This window comes from Parambassis ranga, chromosome 5 (assembly GCF_900634625.1).
Source record: "Parambassis ranga chromosome 5, fParRan2.1, whole genome shotgun sequence".
In the NCBI taxonomy this organism is placed as follows: Eukaryota; Metazoa; Chordata; class Actinopteri; family Ambassidae; genus Parambassis; species Parambassis ranga.
In genome coordinates this window covers 30,154,850-30,172,572 of record NC_041026.1, presented here as the reverse complement: position 1 = coordinate 30,172,572, position 17,723 = coordinate 30,154,850, and the positions used below count along the sequence as shown (strand labels likewise).

The 17,723-nt window shown below is 40.1% G+C and overlaps 1 protein-coding gene across 1 annotated transcript in view; it reads right to left on the bottom strand.

The window, feature by feature from the left end:
• cadpsa (Ca2+-dependent activator protein for secretion a) overlaps window positions 1–17,723 on the bottom strand; it is a 158,598-nt gene that overhangs the window by 22,931 nt on the left and 117,944 nt on the right. The window contains exons 22-28 of the mRNA XM_028406129.1: window positions 17,513–17,668; window positions 16,852–16,999; window positions 16,599–16,613; window positions 13,386–13,460; window positions 11,772–11,855; window positions 11,297–11,329; window positions 8,689–8,796 (exon numbers count right to left, since the gene is read on the bottom strand). Of these exons, the coding sequence (XP_028261930.1) occupies window positions 8,689–8,796; window positions 11,297–11,329; window positions 11,772–11,855; window positions 13,386–13,460; window positions 16,599–16,613; window positions 16,852–16,999; window positions 17,513–17,668 (619 nt within the window). The remainder of the gene's footprint in view (window positions 1–8,688; window positions 8,797–11,296; window positions 11,330–11,771; window positions 11,856–13,385; window positions 13,461–16,598; window positions 16,614–16,851; window positions 17,000–17,512; window positions 17,669–17,723) is intronic.

Genomic DNA, 17,723 nt, shown 5'->3' with positions numbered 1-17,723 from the left:
AATAAACACCACACCTACATACATCATAACAGCTTCCGGCGCGGCCTCGAGGTAGCAGCCAGCCAGAGAAGCTCCGCACACCGCGGGTGTATTAAGTTGTTTTTCGTAATTTATTTCTACTCTAAACACTCTACTTTGTACTAAATCGAAGTATAAGCGGTCAGGCACCGCAATAATGCGTCTTTTTCTTTCTTCGTGGTCTTCATCGCTTTTGGAGCACTTTTATCATGCCGCGTCTCGGCCGTGACGGAAACACGCCAGGGCTCCATTGTTTACACCAGGGGTCAGCTGATGAATCTCCAGCACAGCGGGATGTATGGCCAGCGACACGAAATCCCCAAAGAGCTAAAAAGAAACAACGCGGAAGCAGAGGGGGCAAAAGAAGACAGCTGAGGAAAAGAAGATACAAGCCGTATCTTACTTCTATCGTCATGGGTAATGTTAGATCACTGGGTAATAAGATGGAAGAGTTAACATCTCTCACAAAGAGCGAGTGTGTGTTTCGTGAGGCGTCTGTAATGTGCTTTACAGAGACGTGGCTGCACGCAAACATACCGGACTCTACCGTGAGTTTAGCCGGCTTTCAGTTGGTACGGGCGGACAGGAACTGCACCGAGAGCGGCAGGAAGAAAGGAGGGGGACTTGCGCTCTACGTGAACAACCGGTGGTGCAGCCCGGGACACGTTACGGTAAAGGAGCACGTGTGCAGCCCGGACATTGAACTGCTAGCGGTGAGTCTACGTCCATATTCTTTGCCCAGAGAGTTCTCTCACGCCATTGTACTCGTTGTTTACATTGCTCCCTCGGCTGAGGCGTCGCGGGCTACTGACGTCATCAGCTCTGTGACCGCGAGGCTTCAGACCCAGCACCCTAATGCCTTCATAGCGATTTCTGGCGATGTTAATCAGAAATCAACTCTGCCCACTTTCAAGCAGTTTGTGGACTGTTAAACAAGAGAAAATAAAACTCTAGATTTACTGTATGCTAATGTTAAAGAGGCATACAGCTCCATAGCTTTCCCTCCCTTGGGCAGATCAGACCATAGCCTAGTCCACCTCAAACCCCAGTATATACCAGCAGTACAGCGGCAGCCGGTGACCACCAAAACTGTACGGAGGTGGACACCGGAAGCCCTGGAGACCCTGCAGGGATGTTTTGAGGTGACTGACTGGGATGTGTTCTGTGACACTCACGGTGAGGATGTAGACACACTCACAGACTGTATCACAGAATATGTTAATTTTTGTACAGATTCTCTAATCCCCACCAGGTCAATACGCTGCTTTCCAAACAATAAACCATGGGTGACAAAGGACATCAAGGCATCACTCAACAGAAAGAAGACAGCCTTCTTGAGTGGAGACAGAGAGGAGATGAGGAGGGCCCAGGCAGAGGTGAAGGAGAAGATTGGAGAGGGCAAGGAGAGCTACAGGAGGAAGCTGGAGAGCCAACTTGCCCGGAACAACTTGAGGGAGGTATGGAGTGGCATGCGAACCATCACCGGCCACAGTAGGATCTCTGACCAGCTGATGGATGGAGATCTGCAGGAGGCCAACCAGCTGAACCTGTTTTTCAACAGGTTTGATAGTCCACTCCCTGACCACCCTCCTCCTCCCCCTCCCCCTAACCATACCAACCAGTCTCACCTCCCAATCAATAACATCACCCTGCCCCTCTTACCCCACCTTCCATTAACAACCCCCCATCCTCCCTGCCCCCCTCCCCCATCAGATCTCTCTCTCTGCTCTTCTGTGTCCACAGTTACCATCACCACAGAAGATGTGAGGAGGGAGTTCAGTCGCCTACGACCGGGAAAAGCTGCAGGACCGGATGGACTCAGTCCCAGAGTACTCAGGGACTGCGCCACACAGCTGTGTGGGGTCTTCCAGCACATCTTCTCCCTGAGTCTGAGCCTGATGACTGTCCCTGCCCTGTGGAAGACAACATGCCTTGTTCCTGTGCCCAAGACCAAACATCCAAGCACACACAGCGACTACAGACCAGTTGCTCTGACTTCACATGTGATGAAGTCTCTGGAGAGGCTGGTCCTGAAACACCTGCGTGCTGTTGTGGAACCATCGCTGGACCCCCTGCAGTTTGCTTACCAGCCCCGTATTGGAGTGGAGGACGCCATCATCTACCTGCTGCACAGAGCACACACCTACTTGGAGGAGGCAGGCAACACTGTTAGAATCATGTTCTTTGATTTTTCCAGTGCGTTTAACACCGTGCAGCCTGCCCTTTTGAAGAGGAAGCTCCTGGACATGCAGGTAGAGACCCCACTGGTCACCTGGATCACTAACTATCTTACAGGTCGACCACAATTTGTGAGGCTGAGGAACACCGTCTCGGACACGATAGTGAGCAGCACGGGGGCACCCCAGGGCACAGTAATGTCTCCATTCCTGTTCACACTCTATACATCGGACTTCAGACACTGCTCACAGTCCTGCCACCTGCAGAAGTTCTCGGATGGCTCTGCCATTGTGGGCTGTACCAGCAGAGGTCGGGAGGCGGAGTACATGAGTGTGGTGGACAGCTTTGTGGAGTGGTGCGGACAGAACCACCTTCAGCTGAATGTCACAAAGACAAAAGAGCTGGTGGTGGACTTCAGGAAGCACCAGACACTCCCAAACCCGGTCAGCATCAAGGGTACCAACGTGGACATTGTGGACAGCTACAAATACCTGGGTGTCCACATTGACCACAAACTGGACTGGTCCACAAATGCAGAGGCAATTTACAGGAAGGGACAGAGTCGCCTGTATCTACTGAGGAGACTCAAATCCTTTAACATCTGCCAGACCATGCTGCAGATGTTTTACCACTCGGTGGTCTCCAGCGTCATCTTCTACACTGTAGTGTGCTGGGGCAGCAGGATGAAGACGGCCGACACCAACAGACTCAACAAGCTCATTAGGAAGGCTGGCTCGGTGCTGGGAGTGAGGAAGCTCCTCAGTATTCGTAACAACACGTCTCACCCCCTGCACGACACACTGCTGTCCTACAGGAGCACATTCAGCCGTAGACTGAGACTACCGAGGAGCAGCACAGAACGCCACAGGAGGTCCTTCCTGCCAGTGGCCATCAGACTGTATAACTCCTCCCCTTTCTGTAGGGAGAAGCGCTAGATAATCATGTCATGCATCACTGTCATTCCCTCCACTTGTCTATATTTATGTTTACTTAGCACCTTACATCTCCATATTTGTATCCATGTATCATATATTGTGCTCATACTGCATACTGTACTCTTATTTTGGATTATAGTGACACTTATACTCTTATACTCTGTACTTAACTGCATTTAATGTAACTTGATACCTCTGGCACAAGAATTTCCTTCGGGATTAATAAAGTTTTATCTTATCTTATCTTATCTTATCTTATCTTATCTTATCTTATCTTATCACACCTGTGATTGTTCTAGGCAGCTGCGAACATATGGCTAAATGGGATAAGAAACAAATGTTGTCACGCTGTGTTATGTGTTGACTCTTACATAATATGAGTTGTGCAATGTAATGCTCTTATCAGAATCAGAAAATGTGGACGCAGGTGTCCAAATGTACATCATTTATATGAACGTAACCTGAGATGACCACGGGACAGAAAACAAAAGAAACTCCACAGCCTCAGAGTGGATTACCATGTAAATTTAATGATAATCCCACAATCACCTGCCTTCAAAACAATTTTCACCTTGACTGAATATATAATGGATTGATGGTCAGTAAAATGGCATAAAGTAAATCTGGTTTAAACAGCAAAATAATAAGCAGTGAGCTTGTCTTTCTTCTTCTCCTCAGTGCGATCAGTGGGGTCAGAGAAGTGGGTCAAATATCAATTAAAAATGTCCTCCTCTGACATGCTCCCCTACTGATGAATCTATGTCAGAACACGGGTATTAGCACTTGCTAATATGTCTCAGATTATGATTCATTTCTTGAGACGCTGTTGTTTGTTTAATATTACGAGCATTAGACCACATATGGGCCTGTCTGCTGTCACTGGAGACATCAAATTGGTGATATTGACACATATTTAGTAATGAAGAGGCCTTTGTGAAATAATCTGCATACTGTGGCTGATACTAGTCTTGAGATAATGTATGTCATAACCCCAATTAAAATGACATATAATGAAAAAAAGAAATCCGAGCAAAACACATTTAAAAATCCTAAATTACTTTGAAGCTGGTCTTAACCTCCAGTTGTAATAAAGACAGGAATCACGTTTACTTCTATTACTTCTGTATGTGATAGCGTTTGTGAGCACACGTTGTTCATCCCCAGATTTAGAAGTAATGTGTGAAATAAATCACACTTGATGTGTTGAAGTGATTTGAAATGTAATCTCTTTATTATGGCATTTGGGTAGTTGATGGAGTGCGGTTATTCTACACCACGGCCCGCCAAAGGATTGAAACATTTTAATCTTGTCAATATATATGCCTATATATATATGATATACTTCGGCCATAATATAATAAAATTATATAAGATATCACAGATCTAGGAAAAGTGGGAGCCTCATTAATTGTCTATGAATGCTAAATTTAACTAAGTTTTAGGCTCTTTTATACAATACTACCTACATTCATTTTTCAAAGAATACTCTTTAAAAAACAAACACAATGTAATATATTATCATTATTATTATTAAGTAAAGTCATACAATATTCTGTAGCTAATTGTACTTTTTTGGAAGTTGTATTTATGAATTATGATATGAAATATGATCGCTTATTTTTGCTCTAATTTGTTGTTTGTACCTTTTTATTATTTAAATGAAATATTTAAAATGTCAAGCAATATATATATATATATATATATATATATATGTATAAACAACTTTAACAAACACCTCCAAACCAAAATCAATAATCCATAAAACAATATTTCAGTAAGGAGACACCTTATTGTGAGCATGCATTGGAGACTTGTAATCCTCAGCAGGGGGAGTGGACGGAACAGATAAATAAAGTCCACAAAGAAAGTGGTTGGTGGGAGGTGGGGCAAACAAAGCAAAGATTAGGGGGAGCTCATCCTGACCTTATTTTAGGAAGACGCTCTGTGCATAAACTGTACAAAGCCAGCAGCTCAGCCAAATGCTCACTACATGTTTTGTGACTGCTGGCGACAAGTACCGGTAAGTGGCATCCTAGTTGCATTCCAACTAGGGCAGCAGTGGCTCAGTGGTGAGCAGGGTTGTCCAATAACTGGAAGGTCGGCGGTTCGACCCCAGCTCCTCCCTAGTCATTGTTGTCTGTCCTTGGGCAAGGCACTTTACCCGCATTGCCTCCAGTGCACTCACTGGTGTATGAATGCGTATGAATGAATCGGTGGTGGTCGGAGAGGCCGTAGGCGCACCTTGGCAGTCTCCCCCTGGGGAGCTGTGGCTACCACTGGTAGCTTACCACTGCCACTGTGTGAACGTGGTGTGAAAGAATAATGCATCTCAATGTAAGCGCTTTGAGTGCCTGCCCAACAGAGCAGAAAAGCGCAATATAAGACCAATGCATTATTATTATTCCAAATTTTTCCTTCCTCCATCTCTTATGCAGCAAACCTGACCATTGAAACAGCATTAAAACATAACTCTAAACCACTTGTGACCTAAATGTTTACTATAACATTTTGTGGTTTGTCAAAGTAATAGATTTCTTGTAAAAACATAAATCTTATTGTCTGCTAAAGGTCTGAATGGTCAGAACCACAATAGTGTGTGGTCAACATTAGTGTTCAGTAGTTTTGTTTATTGAGAGGAACTAAGGCATGCAGGTGAAAATAATTTCATAGATTTGATAAAATCAGACAGTGTGAAACAAACAATAATGCTCCATCTGAGAGAGTGAGAGAAAGAGTAAAGGGTGGAGTGACAAGAAAAGCACAACAGAGCTGCAGACACAACAGCCACAGACACTTTCATCGGTCTCTGTGACGCTTTGGGGAGAACTGATACGGACTGACAACAAAGAGAAGCCAGGCAAACAAATTCCAGCAGAAATGCTCTTGTGGAAGAGAAAGGAAGATACACAGCAACAAACAGCTAACATCCAGCAGTGGACACCTCTCTGTCACCCTCTGTCAGCACACACAGAGAGGCAGACAGCAGGAGACGGAATGCACCTCAAGGCCTCCATTCAACACAATGGCACGGACAGTTAGATGCAATGGTATACACGCCTACACTTCAGCACACAGGATGAGGAGCTGACAATCACATCAGGTGCAAGAGGTTACACAACCTGGATGGTTAAGTGTTGTTCATTCTTACACTCCGATCCTCCCCCTTACAGTCTGTGTCATATTTTGGCTAATTCTCTTTGTGTATCAGTTTCCAATTGATTATCTAGGTAGGTAAACAGAATGTCTGTAATGATTACAAGTAACTAAACTACTTTATTTACAGTAAGACTGAGAGATTAATGCACAACAAGCATTTTGTTTTCTCTAAAATCTTAGTGTCTGGTCATCTGAGTGTGTGCACTTGTTGAAGGAAATCAAAGAACAGTGAGAAGTCTTTGGGATTAGCTGACTGACTTCTGTCTGAGCCCAGGATAAAGGAAATTCCAAAAGTCTAACAACAAGAGATAAAGATAGCTATCAAGTTTGTACTTAATTTTGGCTTAGTTTCTGAGGAGAAGAAAACATGTTTATGTGATGGTAGTTACTTGGAGATCAAAGATTACCCAACTTTACAGTGAAGGAGACTGAGATTTAGCTGAGTGGGTTATCCATCTTGATACATCCTCTCACGTGATTGATTTATTTACTAGATCACATCCTGATGAGTGCTGGAGGATGTGGACCGTGGGTGCAATAACTGTATCATCTGGTGATCGTTAAAGTCTCTTTATGCTGCATTTCAAACGTTAAAATAAATGCTGACATTACTAAAAGAAATTGGTAGAGGTAAGTACTCACTGCAGATGTCAGTGAAGTAGGAGCAGTAGGTGTCTTTGTCTCTTTTGTCTGTCCTTAGAGCATATTGTATTAGAGGTTAGTGTTTAGTCAGTGTTCCTCATTTAAAAAAAGTTTATTCTAACCTGATTTCATACTGATTTTTAAGAGCAAACTTTATTCTATGAAAAGTGCTATATACATAAAGATTGACTGATTAAACTACACAGAAATAGTTTTAAATGTGGATCTGTTTTGATATATATAATACTCTCCCTGTCATCCCTCTTAACAGACAACCACACAGTAATACAGTTATCATGGATGTCAACCATCTGATCCATTCATTCATAGTGATTATGCTTTTCTGATTAATTAAATGAAAAAAATAATTAATTCTGCAACAGCAAAAAAAATAAAAAAATAAAAAAAATATTTGTAGTCTTGAGTGGAAAAGATGGAAGAAAATAAGAAAATGGCTGACTATAGGGATCAGGGCCTCAGTGTGTAGTGAAATAAGGTAGGTAAAACTATTCAGATAAAATTAAACTTAGCAAATAGTGCTTTACAGGAGTATGACCTGCTTTGTTAACATCAATAAATAATTTGGCACTTCAAAAGCAGAGGAGTGAGCAGGAGGGGAAGGATTTCTTTAAGGTTAGAGATGGTTATGATGATTAGTTGAAAGACACAGAGGGGTTGAGGGGAACAGGAAGCACAGACATGCATACATGCAACAACAGCTGGATACAAAAACAACACAAACACACCCTGTGCCCCTGTGCAATGCATGTCAGGAAGCGCATAGAGCTCAGCCATTGGAGTGGACACCCCATAATCTAAAGCAGTATTCTACTGTCCCAGGTTGGACTGCAGTCAGTATGTCATCCCTCCTCTTTCTCACCTGATACTTCTAATGCTGTCTGCTATTAACCAAAAAGAATACATGCAACATATTTCCTCCATGGACTGACAGTACTAAACATATCACAAATCTTCACCAAGTTGAGACAAGGTAAATGACTGCTCGTCAGTCCTCTATCAGAAAATGTATTCAGTTTCTGTGGTGCTTGCTTGGCTGCTTGTAAACATGGAACCATCTTGCCATCTTACAGTCTGATCCTTTGTGCCTTTTTTCATTTACTGTTGTTTGCTGTGTTGGAAAAGGAGAGCACTGCTTTGGATAATCCCTAATCAACTTCATTACTAACTGCTCACAAATGCAGAGAGACAAAGCAGAGTATGGTGATAAAGGAAGAATGTGCTTTGAAAACGTGCTAAAAAAGAAGCAAAGCTGAATCCACACTGGGATTCAGGCTCAGTGTGCAACTCATCAGCAGGGATTGTTTGAGCACATTTTAAGGAAAAAATCCTTCAGTCTGACCTAAGGAGGCTCAGCAGGCAGGCTTAGAGATTTACTGATTGTTTTGGTGTTGTTTGACCCCTTATCTCACGTAATAGCGACAAACAGCATCCTGGAACTGTTTTGCAAGTTGATTACAGCTTGAGCTGATTACAGTTTATCAGCTATAGAGAAGGACACTGATGCACAAGTACAGTCAGCAGTCACAAAGTGACTCGCCAACACCCAAAAAAGACATGAATCCGCATGAGATGTTGCCAGAATGACAGGCCAGGCAAAGATATAGAAACTATTTCACTTGGGTCGGCATGGTCCAACCCACTCACTCCTAAAGAACTACAAATAAATTCTAACATGTGCAACATTTCCACATCTATCTGTCAGCTACCACATTATTTTAAAGAATGAAATCCTACTCACATCAAATAGCCTCTCTATGTACACCTCCTCGTTGACCTTCTCCCGCAGCATGTCCTGGGAATGGCGGACAAATGTCACATAACCGTCAGCAACATCCATTCCTGGTTTCTGAAAAAAAAAAAAAAAAAAACAGAAAAGGAATAAATACAAATAAATATTTTTGCTAAATTAAAAAAAAAATAGTAATTCACATAGAAGGAGGTCACGTTTTTGAATGTTAGCCAGCTGTCTATTTTACATTCCAGATATACAATGTGATATACTATGACTTAAAGACCAGACTATATGTTCTGTCATATTTTATGATTGATGTCAGCACTTGATATTCATTTTTCATGCATCCTCACAGGCTCATTGGAGCACTTGATTGTTGGTAATTGATTGCAGATGTGTGGTCTGTCCTTAATGAACCCTTTAGAAGAAATCATAACTGACCTTTTAGTTGCAATTTATTTGCTACATTAAGAACTTTGTTATTGGTTTGCTGAGTGAAAGGAATATTGTAATTTTGTAAAGCTATCACTGTCTGAATGAGAAGAAATAACAGCATGGAACAGTGTTTCAAATATTAACCTCAAGTGACACTTCAAGTCAAAGTAAGAAAATACACATACACATGCTGTCAACACTGTTCATTGTAATGTTATTTACTTCCTGGACTTTGAATCACTTATTCCTTGCACAATTAGAAAACAAACAAACAAACTGCAATTCCCCATGTAGCCTCTAGGGGCTCCAAAAGTAAGTCAATCCCTGTAGACCCCCATGTGAAAATGTACAATTTCACAGCAGAGATTAACATGTTCAAAGTTGTGGTATGTGTTGATAAGTTTCCTTTTTGTAGCAACATTTGCTTCCTGCTTCTGTGACTGGGCACACATTCATCCTCCCCCTCTTTGCCTGTATTTGGAATAAAGGGGAACTTAGGCAGACACAGGTGCAGCCAGCATGGGGAAATCTGCATTTTTTTTTTCATATTCCCCAAATAAATAATGGTGCTTTGGAAAATATGTTGTTGCTTGTCTGAGGTTGTATTTGCCTAATAAAAAGAGCCACTAAAATCAACATACCAATATTTTAGCATACCAATATTTTTGTACCAGCATTTACAATGGTAGACAATGTGACAATTTTTTTTACATAATTTATAACTGAGACTTTAAGTTGTTGTAGAGACGTAGAATTCATTGATTTGCACGGTTGCAGACTGGGTCTCTCTTCAGCTCTCTTCACAGAGTTGGCAGGGGACCAGGCCTTGCAGTCTGGGCAAGTGCAATGTGAACAGGGGCAGTGCAGTCGGGTTTGACATGGGGAGCAGCTTGTTAGGAGGCCTGCCATTCTGACATGTAAAATATTCACTGAGGACAATGCTTTTGTGAGCACCTTGGCTGTCTTTCTTAGATCACATATCTTCCTTTTTACCATACTCTTTTAACCTTTCGCTCTCTCAGAAACTCATGCAAAGAACTCACTGCTAACTACTACTAAACTAAGATAACACATCTGTATTGATGCTTAAAATGTGTAAATGAGTGTCTTTTCTACCAGTGAAACTCTAATTTTGTACATTAAGAAGACAATTAGCATGCTAGGCCAGAAACTGTGACCCCTGCCAGCATACACAGTGCATCTTCATGTTCACTGACAAGGCATTAATTTGAAATTTGGCATGTTGATAGGCCGAAGTGTTGGCAACCAATACAGATCTGATGTGCACTCATGACCACCACCGCCAGCCTGACAGCAGAATGGGCATGTGTTGTACAACATGGACTCACAATATATGCTGCAGAGAAAAGCCAGGCATGAGGCATATCTGGCAGAGAGTGGCCACATGCATATGAAAGGACATTTGGGGGAGAAAACGCATTTGACATTTGATGTGGAAATACAACAACCAACACCACCATCTGGATTATGATTCGATATGTGAAAGCATGGTCAAATATTTGTATAGAAGAACTGTAAAACACTGTGGCCGATCCACAGTCTGAGTGTGCTCAGTGCAAAGCCTTCGTTTTGAATCAATGCCTTTTGAATCACTGATGTTTAATTCTTAATAACCAACTAAAGTCCTTATGTCCTCAGTGTACTTAAACAGGTTTTGTTGTTGCAGCTCCTGATGTTATACGCTTACTATATATGGACACATGGTCAGCAGCACATAGTATGTGTTGTGACTACAAAAAGCAAAAGTTCTAATCTTCTGGATTAACTCCATCCAAACAACCAGTCTGTCAAACAGACCTGTAATAAAATCAAGGATCAGCATAAAAAAAACACTGGCATTCACTGTATTTGGATCTGTAATATGAGAATAATTGTTATGCATGTGATGCCACAGGATGCAGAAGTCATAACAGTAGTCAACCAAAAGAAGTTGTTGAACAACAACAGCAACAAATATCTTGAATTTTAAGTACACTGTCCAGATCCTAAGGTAGGCATAAGTGTCATAATTTTGTTACTTTATATTAGTCATATCCTCTGTGCTGATCACTACAGAATATGAGTTTGTGTGAAAAGTGATTGTTGTTGGTTTTATGTGTCTTTTGAGAGAACTGACAGTGACTTTTGTGCACACAGAGACAGACAGATAAATACTTACAGGTACATCCACATACTTCGATGCAGCTTTCACCTTAAAAAAAAAAACAGAGAGAAAAAATGGTCAGTGCTCCAGCTGTTGCAGCACTTTTTAGAACAAAGGCTGCCATGGTGAGACTGTACAGACTTGTGCCTGCTGAATTGGCAACAGTGACCCATGTGGTGATTTGAGCTGCAAAAGTGCACTTACAAATTCAATAACCTGGCTTTTGTAACACTGTGGAACTCAAGCTGAGGTGTTAAGTTATTTTGTGCTGAGGAGTACTTCAGAAAGGTCAAACTGTATCACAATTAGCATCAGAGATTAACCAGAAAAAAATACAACATGACTGAGTCTTCGTTATATTTCAGTTAGATGACTTAAGTGGACATAGGTCCACTAAAGTCTTTTAACTATAAAATATAAAGGTCAGCGTCTAACATACACACAGTGGAAAGTTGTGTAACAATAAGCATTCTGAGGAAAATGTACTTACTGTGAAAGATAGGAAGGAAGAGAAGAGTGTTCCTTCATCATATCTGGAGAGCTTGGCTAACACACTCTCTAGAATGACCACGAACTGAGGAAGAAGAGAAATGACAATATGCGAAGAAATAACAATTAATAATAAACATTATCATAAAAGTTATAATTAGATGATAATACAATTATACAAATTTAAATTACAACAGGAAAAGTCATCTGACCTTCAGATGCTCCTTATACAAGCTAAAAATTAGTTAATCATGTTATCAAACCCACCTATTTTTTCATTAAAAATGATTAAAAAAAAACTCTTTGCACTAACAAGATTCTGAAAAAAAAACTGCACTCCGGAATGCAACTAGAATGCCATAAATGACCCATTATTGACAGTCACTTGGCAACAAACATGTTTCTCTTTCTGCACGATGTACGGGGTAAACTCTGCAGTTTAGACACCTTTTTGAAAAACTTCTATTTTAAAAGTTTGAAACTTATTTTATTTACTGTTACTTTCTATTTAAAGATGTACATATTTCTAATTGTGTTATACTGCACAAAGATATATTACTTTATATAGAAGTTATGAACATATGTCACAGGATGTGTAAAAGCTCGTTGAGTGGCAACGTTGTGTTGGACACGGTGGCCTATAAAAAAATCAACAACACATCAAAAGTAGTGAAGCGCTGTTGTGTGTGACTGAAAAAACAGCTTTCTTTTTCTACTTAATACGTTTAATAGCTAGCTGAATATCATTGTACAGTTACTAATAAAACAGAGAAATATTTTCTGAGTGATGATGAAACATTCCATGTACAAAGATGGAAATTGATGAATATTCATTAATATCAACATTGTGTTTGAGCAGTGATCCCTACACCCCGACTACAGTTCAAGGCTTTTGTAGCTTTATGTCTTCTGGTCTCGTTTTCTCGTTATGTGCATCAAAATCAAGTACATATGTGACCTGACTCCTGGCCACATGTCAGTGTTCATGGACCACTGCTTCTATGGTAAGTTTTGAGAATCACTGTCTGTGGAGTCCAGCTGCCTTTAATTTATCACATAATCAACTGCCTTACTGCTGTTTTCACAGTTTCTACTACTGAAGGCAGCCATGTTGTTGCCTCGATTGTGGGTTTGATGAGGACAACACCAATTGAAAATGTGACAGAAGTTTAAAAGAAAAACCCTAGGAACTGCTGGGAGTTGAGAAGATTAAAGTCATGTTTGTAAATAATTTTAATAATGCATTGATCTGAAACAAAGAAAAAAGCATATTATATGTACATATGTATGACATCACATAAAGTCTTTAACCTCCAGTTTTGTCAGTTTTTATCCCTGAGAACACATAAAATATCACTGGCTGCAACACCCGTGTATGTTCCTCCCTAAAATTGTCAGTTTAAACATTTGCGTGTCTTTCTGTGTTTTATTGTGTCTCACTGTGGTTTGGAATTCATCTTTATTCAGACTTTTTGTTGCACTGAGAGAGACACTTTGATTCTCTCTTCAAAGTCATTTAATGACTTTCTATCAATACCTCACTTCAAACAGACCTTGAGGCCCTATCCACAGCACTCATAGCCTATCCATGCTGTGGATGTATACTGTACTGTACCTTAGCTACCAGCAGGGTTATCATCTCCTTCACCGTCTCCTCAATCAGGTTGTCGATTTGGGAGTGGTATTGTCTCTGCAGAGGAAAAGATAACATGTTAGTCTGTTCATCGAAACTCACACATAACCCTACTGTGAAGTGAGAACAGACATTTGAGGGAAGGAGAGGACAGTGTCATCATAATCAGACAGGTATGCTGCATATTTTGGAGAGATTTTTAAAGGCAAGGTGGGTAGGCAGGGAAAAAAAACAGAAGAATGGGGAAAACGTATGCAGGTAGAAGGTATCACTCAGTTTGTTAAATACAATAAAATAAAATGTAATAGGATTTTCAGTGGAATGTGGTGTTGATAAACACTGATACTTATCCTCATGGTCAACTTATTGTTCATGTGGATTATTTGTGATTAAGTGACAGCTATTGTGCCAACAACAATGGCTTGAGGCCATTAAAAGAGACAAAGGGAGGTGGGACAGAGGGGACAGTGGAATGCTGTACACTAAAAATAATGAATAGTTTGATGGACCTTTAAACGGGGCACACTAATATGTGGTTTCTGCACCAAACACCCAGAATGATAAATAATATTTGTATTTATTTTTTACAGACTTCAGCACCGATTTTATTTTTATTTGTATTTTTTGTTTTGTTTTAAATTGATTGTTTAATCTGGAATGTGTTTACAAGATAATTGAATAGCTATTACAAATGTTAGAAATATTTAGACATGTATATTTACATAGTGACATAAAAGGCAGGGTTTTAGATGTGAACAGAGGCACTGGTTTTAGCCTGATTCTGCAACTTTTTCCACACGTGACATGTACATGTACCTAAATATGTTAGATAAATTGATGTATTGTTTTCGTCTTGGCACTTAAGATGCGATGCAGAGAGAATGTTTGCAGAGTAGTCTACTAATTGCATAGGGCCCCTTCAAATATGTGGTGGATGTCTGCACATAACATGGTTAACCCCAACTGTGGGTCATCACCTACACTTGAGACATGTGTGACCACTCTATTGATTTTTCTATGCACCCGTTGCAGGTCCATGATGACAGCACATGTGCATAGGCAGAAAGTTCATCCACATCAAACTAGAAGGCTGACAAACACATAAATCCTGATTATAATGGCTAATGCTGCAACTTATTTAATCAATAATTTGAAATTCAGATGTGTAACTCTGGAAATTAATTCATCATGGAGAATTAATCAATAATGCAATAAACTATCAGCTGCAGGTCTAGTAACCTTGTAAACTACATCTGTGCGTGGTGTTCATTCATTTTTAGTGTATTCCCAATTTAGAAGCAACATATGGATAGACCAATTCAATTCAGTGGAATTTATCTTTTTTTCACTTATTTTCTTTATTTGGTTTAGTCTAAAATTTGTAGAAAAAGATCTCATTCTTCCGCTTCATACACTGGGCAGCAGTGGCTCAGTGGTATAGCAGGCTTGTCCAGTAACCGGAAGGTTGGTGGTTTGATCCCAACTCCTCCCTAGTCATTGTTGTGTGTACTTGGGCAAGACACTATACTGGTGCTGGTCATTGTATGACATCACTTGGAGAAAGACATTTCCCCTCTGTGGGACTAATAAAAGGATGAAGGATTAAACTTTAAAGTGTAGTTAAACAAGTTTTAGGTCAAATCTGACCTAAAAAGACAAATATACAGTGTTTCAGATTAAAAAACCAGTACAAGTACAATGTAGATGTTAAACTGAATCCTTGTGTCTGCAGCCAGGACACCACAGAAGTCCTGAACTTGTTTGAGTCAGTGCTGTGGGTGTTTCAATCAAGTGGCTTGTAGTGCAAATCAGAGGAGTGTTGCATGAGATAAGTGTTAAATCATTAGGGATCAGTGGTTCCTTCCATCTGTGTGCTGAGAAATGACTGACCCACCACAGCACTGACAGTGTTTAAAGGCTGATATTATAATATTATAATGAAGTTAAATTATAACCCACCATCCTAATATAAGTTTACCTCAAATTACAATAAATATTTCTGTGAATCTGAATTTATTCATTTTTTTATTTATTTTGGAGCTTTCTATGTCTGGATGAATGTGAAGAAAAGAAAATGATGTGTATTTTTGTTTTCTTAAACACAAACATTACACACTTATAGTTACTGGTCTTGCATCGTGTAACTCAGTACAGCTATCACCAACTTTAAATATAGCATCACTCCTTTGCTTGGACATGTACTCAGAATGCAGAATGTTTGCTGCACACAACTTTGTCTCTTAACACACACTCAAAACATGCACATGGTGTGTTTTGAAGGAAGATGCTGTTTATGGTACTTCTCACTTGATTCCACCTGGATCATAAGTGTGTAATATTTTTTTAAATGTGTGAACATAGGTATCTCAGGTATTTCAACAAGGACTTTTTTGAAACATGAAAAGAAAACATATGTGTATAAAGACTAAAAATGATGTGTCTCTAAAACAAGCAGCTTTATCACATGACCTAACCTATCATATAAGTGTTGTAAAAATGTGTATTTATCATGGTTTTTTTAATGCTAGGTTTGGCTTAAGTATGGGCATGATAAATATGTAATACATTAATTGTGCAATGTATAACCATTTCCATAAAGTCTTTACATACAACCTTGGGTTTTATCTTCAAACTGACAAAAATGTACTAAATTAAATTGATAGACATTAATCTGGTACAAGGTGTTGTACAAATGCACCTCATTTGAATATATGTTTTGTAATAAATCTTTATTTTGACTTAAATTGATGACAATATTTATGTAGTAAATTCCTGTGTAGTTGTTGCTTGTAATGAGTAAGTACTTTTATAGTATAAGCAGTATTCGCAGACCCCTGAGTGCACTGAAGCACTTTGGAATGATCCGTACTGCTAAAGAGCTGCTGTCATGGAAACTCAGAGGCAGAATTGCTGCGAGGAACCCTTTTGTTTAGCCTTGTAGCACCAACAGAACAGCGAAGGACTTAGCAGTAATTAATTCATTGTCAGTAATTGGTATCAGCCTCGAGATTTCTGTGAAATATGAGATCTCTCACTTTTGCCCCATGTATATTCAATGCTATCTACACATATGCTAATGAAATCCAAACAATTCAAGTGGAGGAAGACAGACAGGGAAAACTGATGACTAATTATACATTTGGGAACTGACGAGGAGAGGAGGGGTGTTTCAATGGAACTTGTAGCCACACTTACCCACTCTCTAAGAAACTTTCACAAGACAGAAGAAAAAAGCAGCAAAAGAGGAGACACACAGAGGTGACATTGCACATGTAAAATTATACATGAAGACAGAGACAAAGAAACAAAGAAAGCTGCATTCATGGAGCAAAAGAGGCTTTCACGCCTTTTCTGCTAAAAACAAACAATTCATTTAAATTTAGTGACCATTAGGAAATGTCCATAAGTAGTCCCTTTAAATAGAAAGGTAAGCCTCAGCGAGTCCTACCTCCTGCCCCAGATCCACGGCACACAGCTTAGCTGACTGAAGCCTGGCATCCACCATGACATTGAACATGGTGCAGATGGACTGAGGCACGCGGAAGTCTGTGGTCCGGCTGCTCTTCTGAAGCTTGGCCTCAAACGCCACCCGTGTCCTACAGGGGAAGAAGAGAATGACCAGACAATTAGTGTCAAGTCCCACCAAACCAAGAACAGTCAGCACTGAATAACTGACAGAATGTGAAAGAATATCATTTCTACATGTTATTTTTACACATTGCACCCACAAAACTTCACACTTTCTAAAACTTTCTTCTAATGAACGAATGGATGGATGGGTGGATGAATAAATGGGCAAAATCATGAATAAATTAAATATGTACACGGTCTACTGTTTTTACTGCTTACTATAAGTAGTAGCTGGCCATGTCTCCCTAAATTTGGAAAATAATCCACAGTTTTTTTTTTTTTAATTCATGCATGATTGATGACAATCCAGAGCACCTTTAGGACAACTTCGGTTCAATTTAGTAGGAAATCTATTGTGGGTCACTGACTTCTAATGGAGTATATTTGAAGTGTGGTAGTTTTTTTGTATTGGTGCTTTTACTTTGAAACTCAACATAAAATCTGCTGCAGGCTTTTTTTTAAAAGATTTTATGAATCACCGTTTCACACAGGATTCAATCATATCACTGGACATGAGTTTGAGCCGGGTCTCCAGGTGTTTGCCGAACTCCTCCTCCGGCCAGTGAAGATCTCTGATGAAGGTCTGCAGGGCATCCAGCTTCCAGAAGAGATCCTCCGACGTCCCAGAGCCATTACTGCAGAACCACAGGTCACAGTTTAGAGAGGAGAGATAAAAGGAGTGCAGTAGCA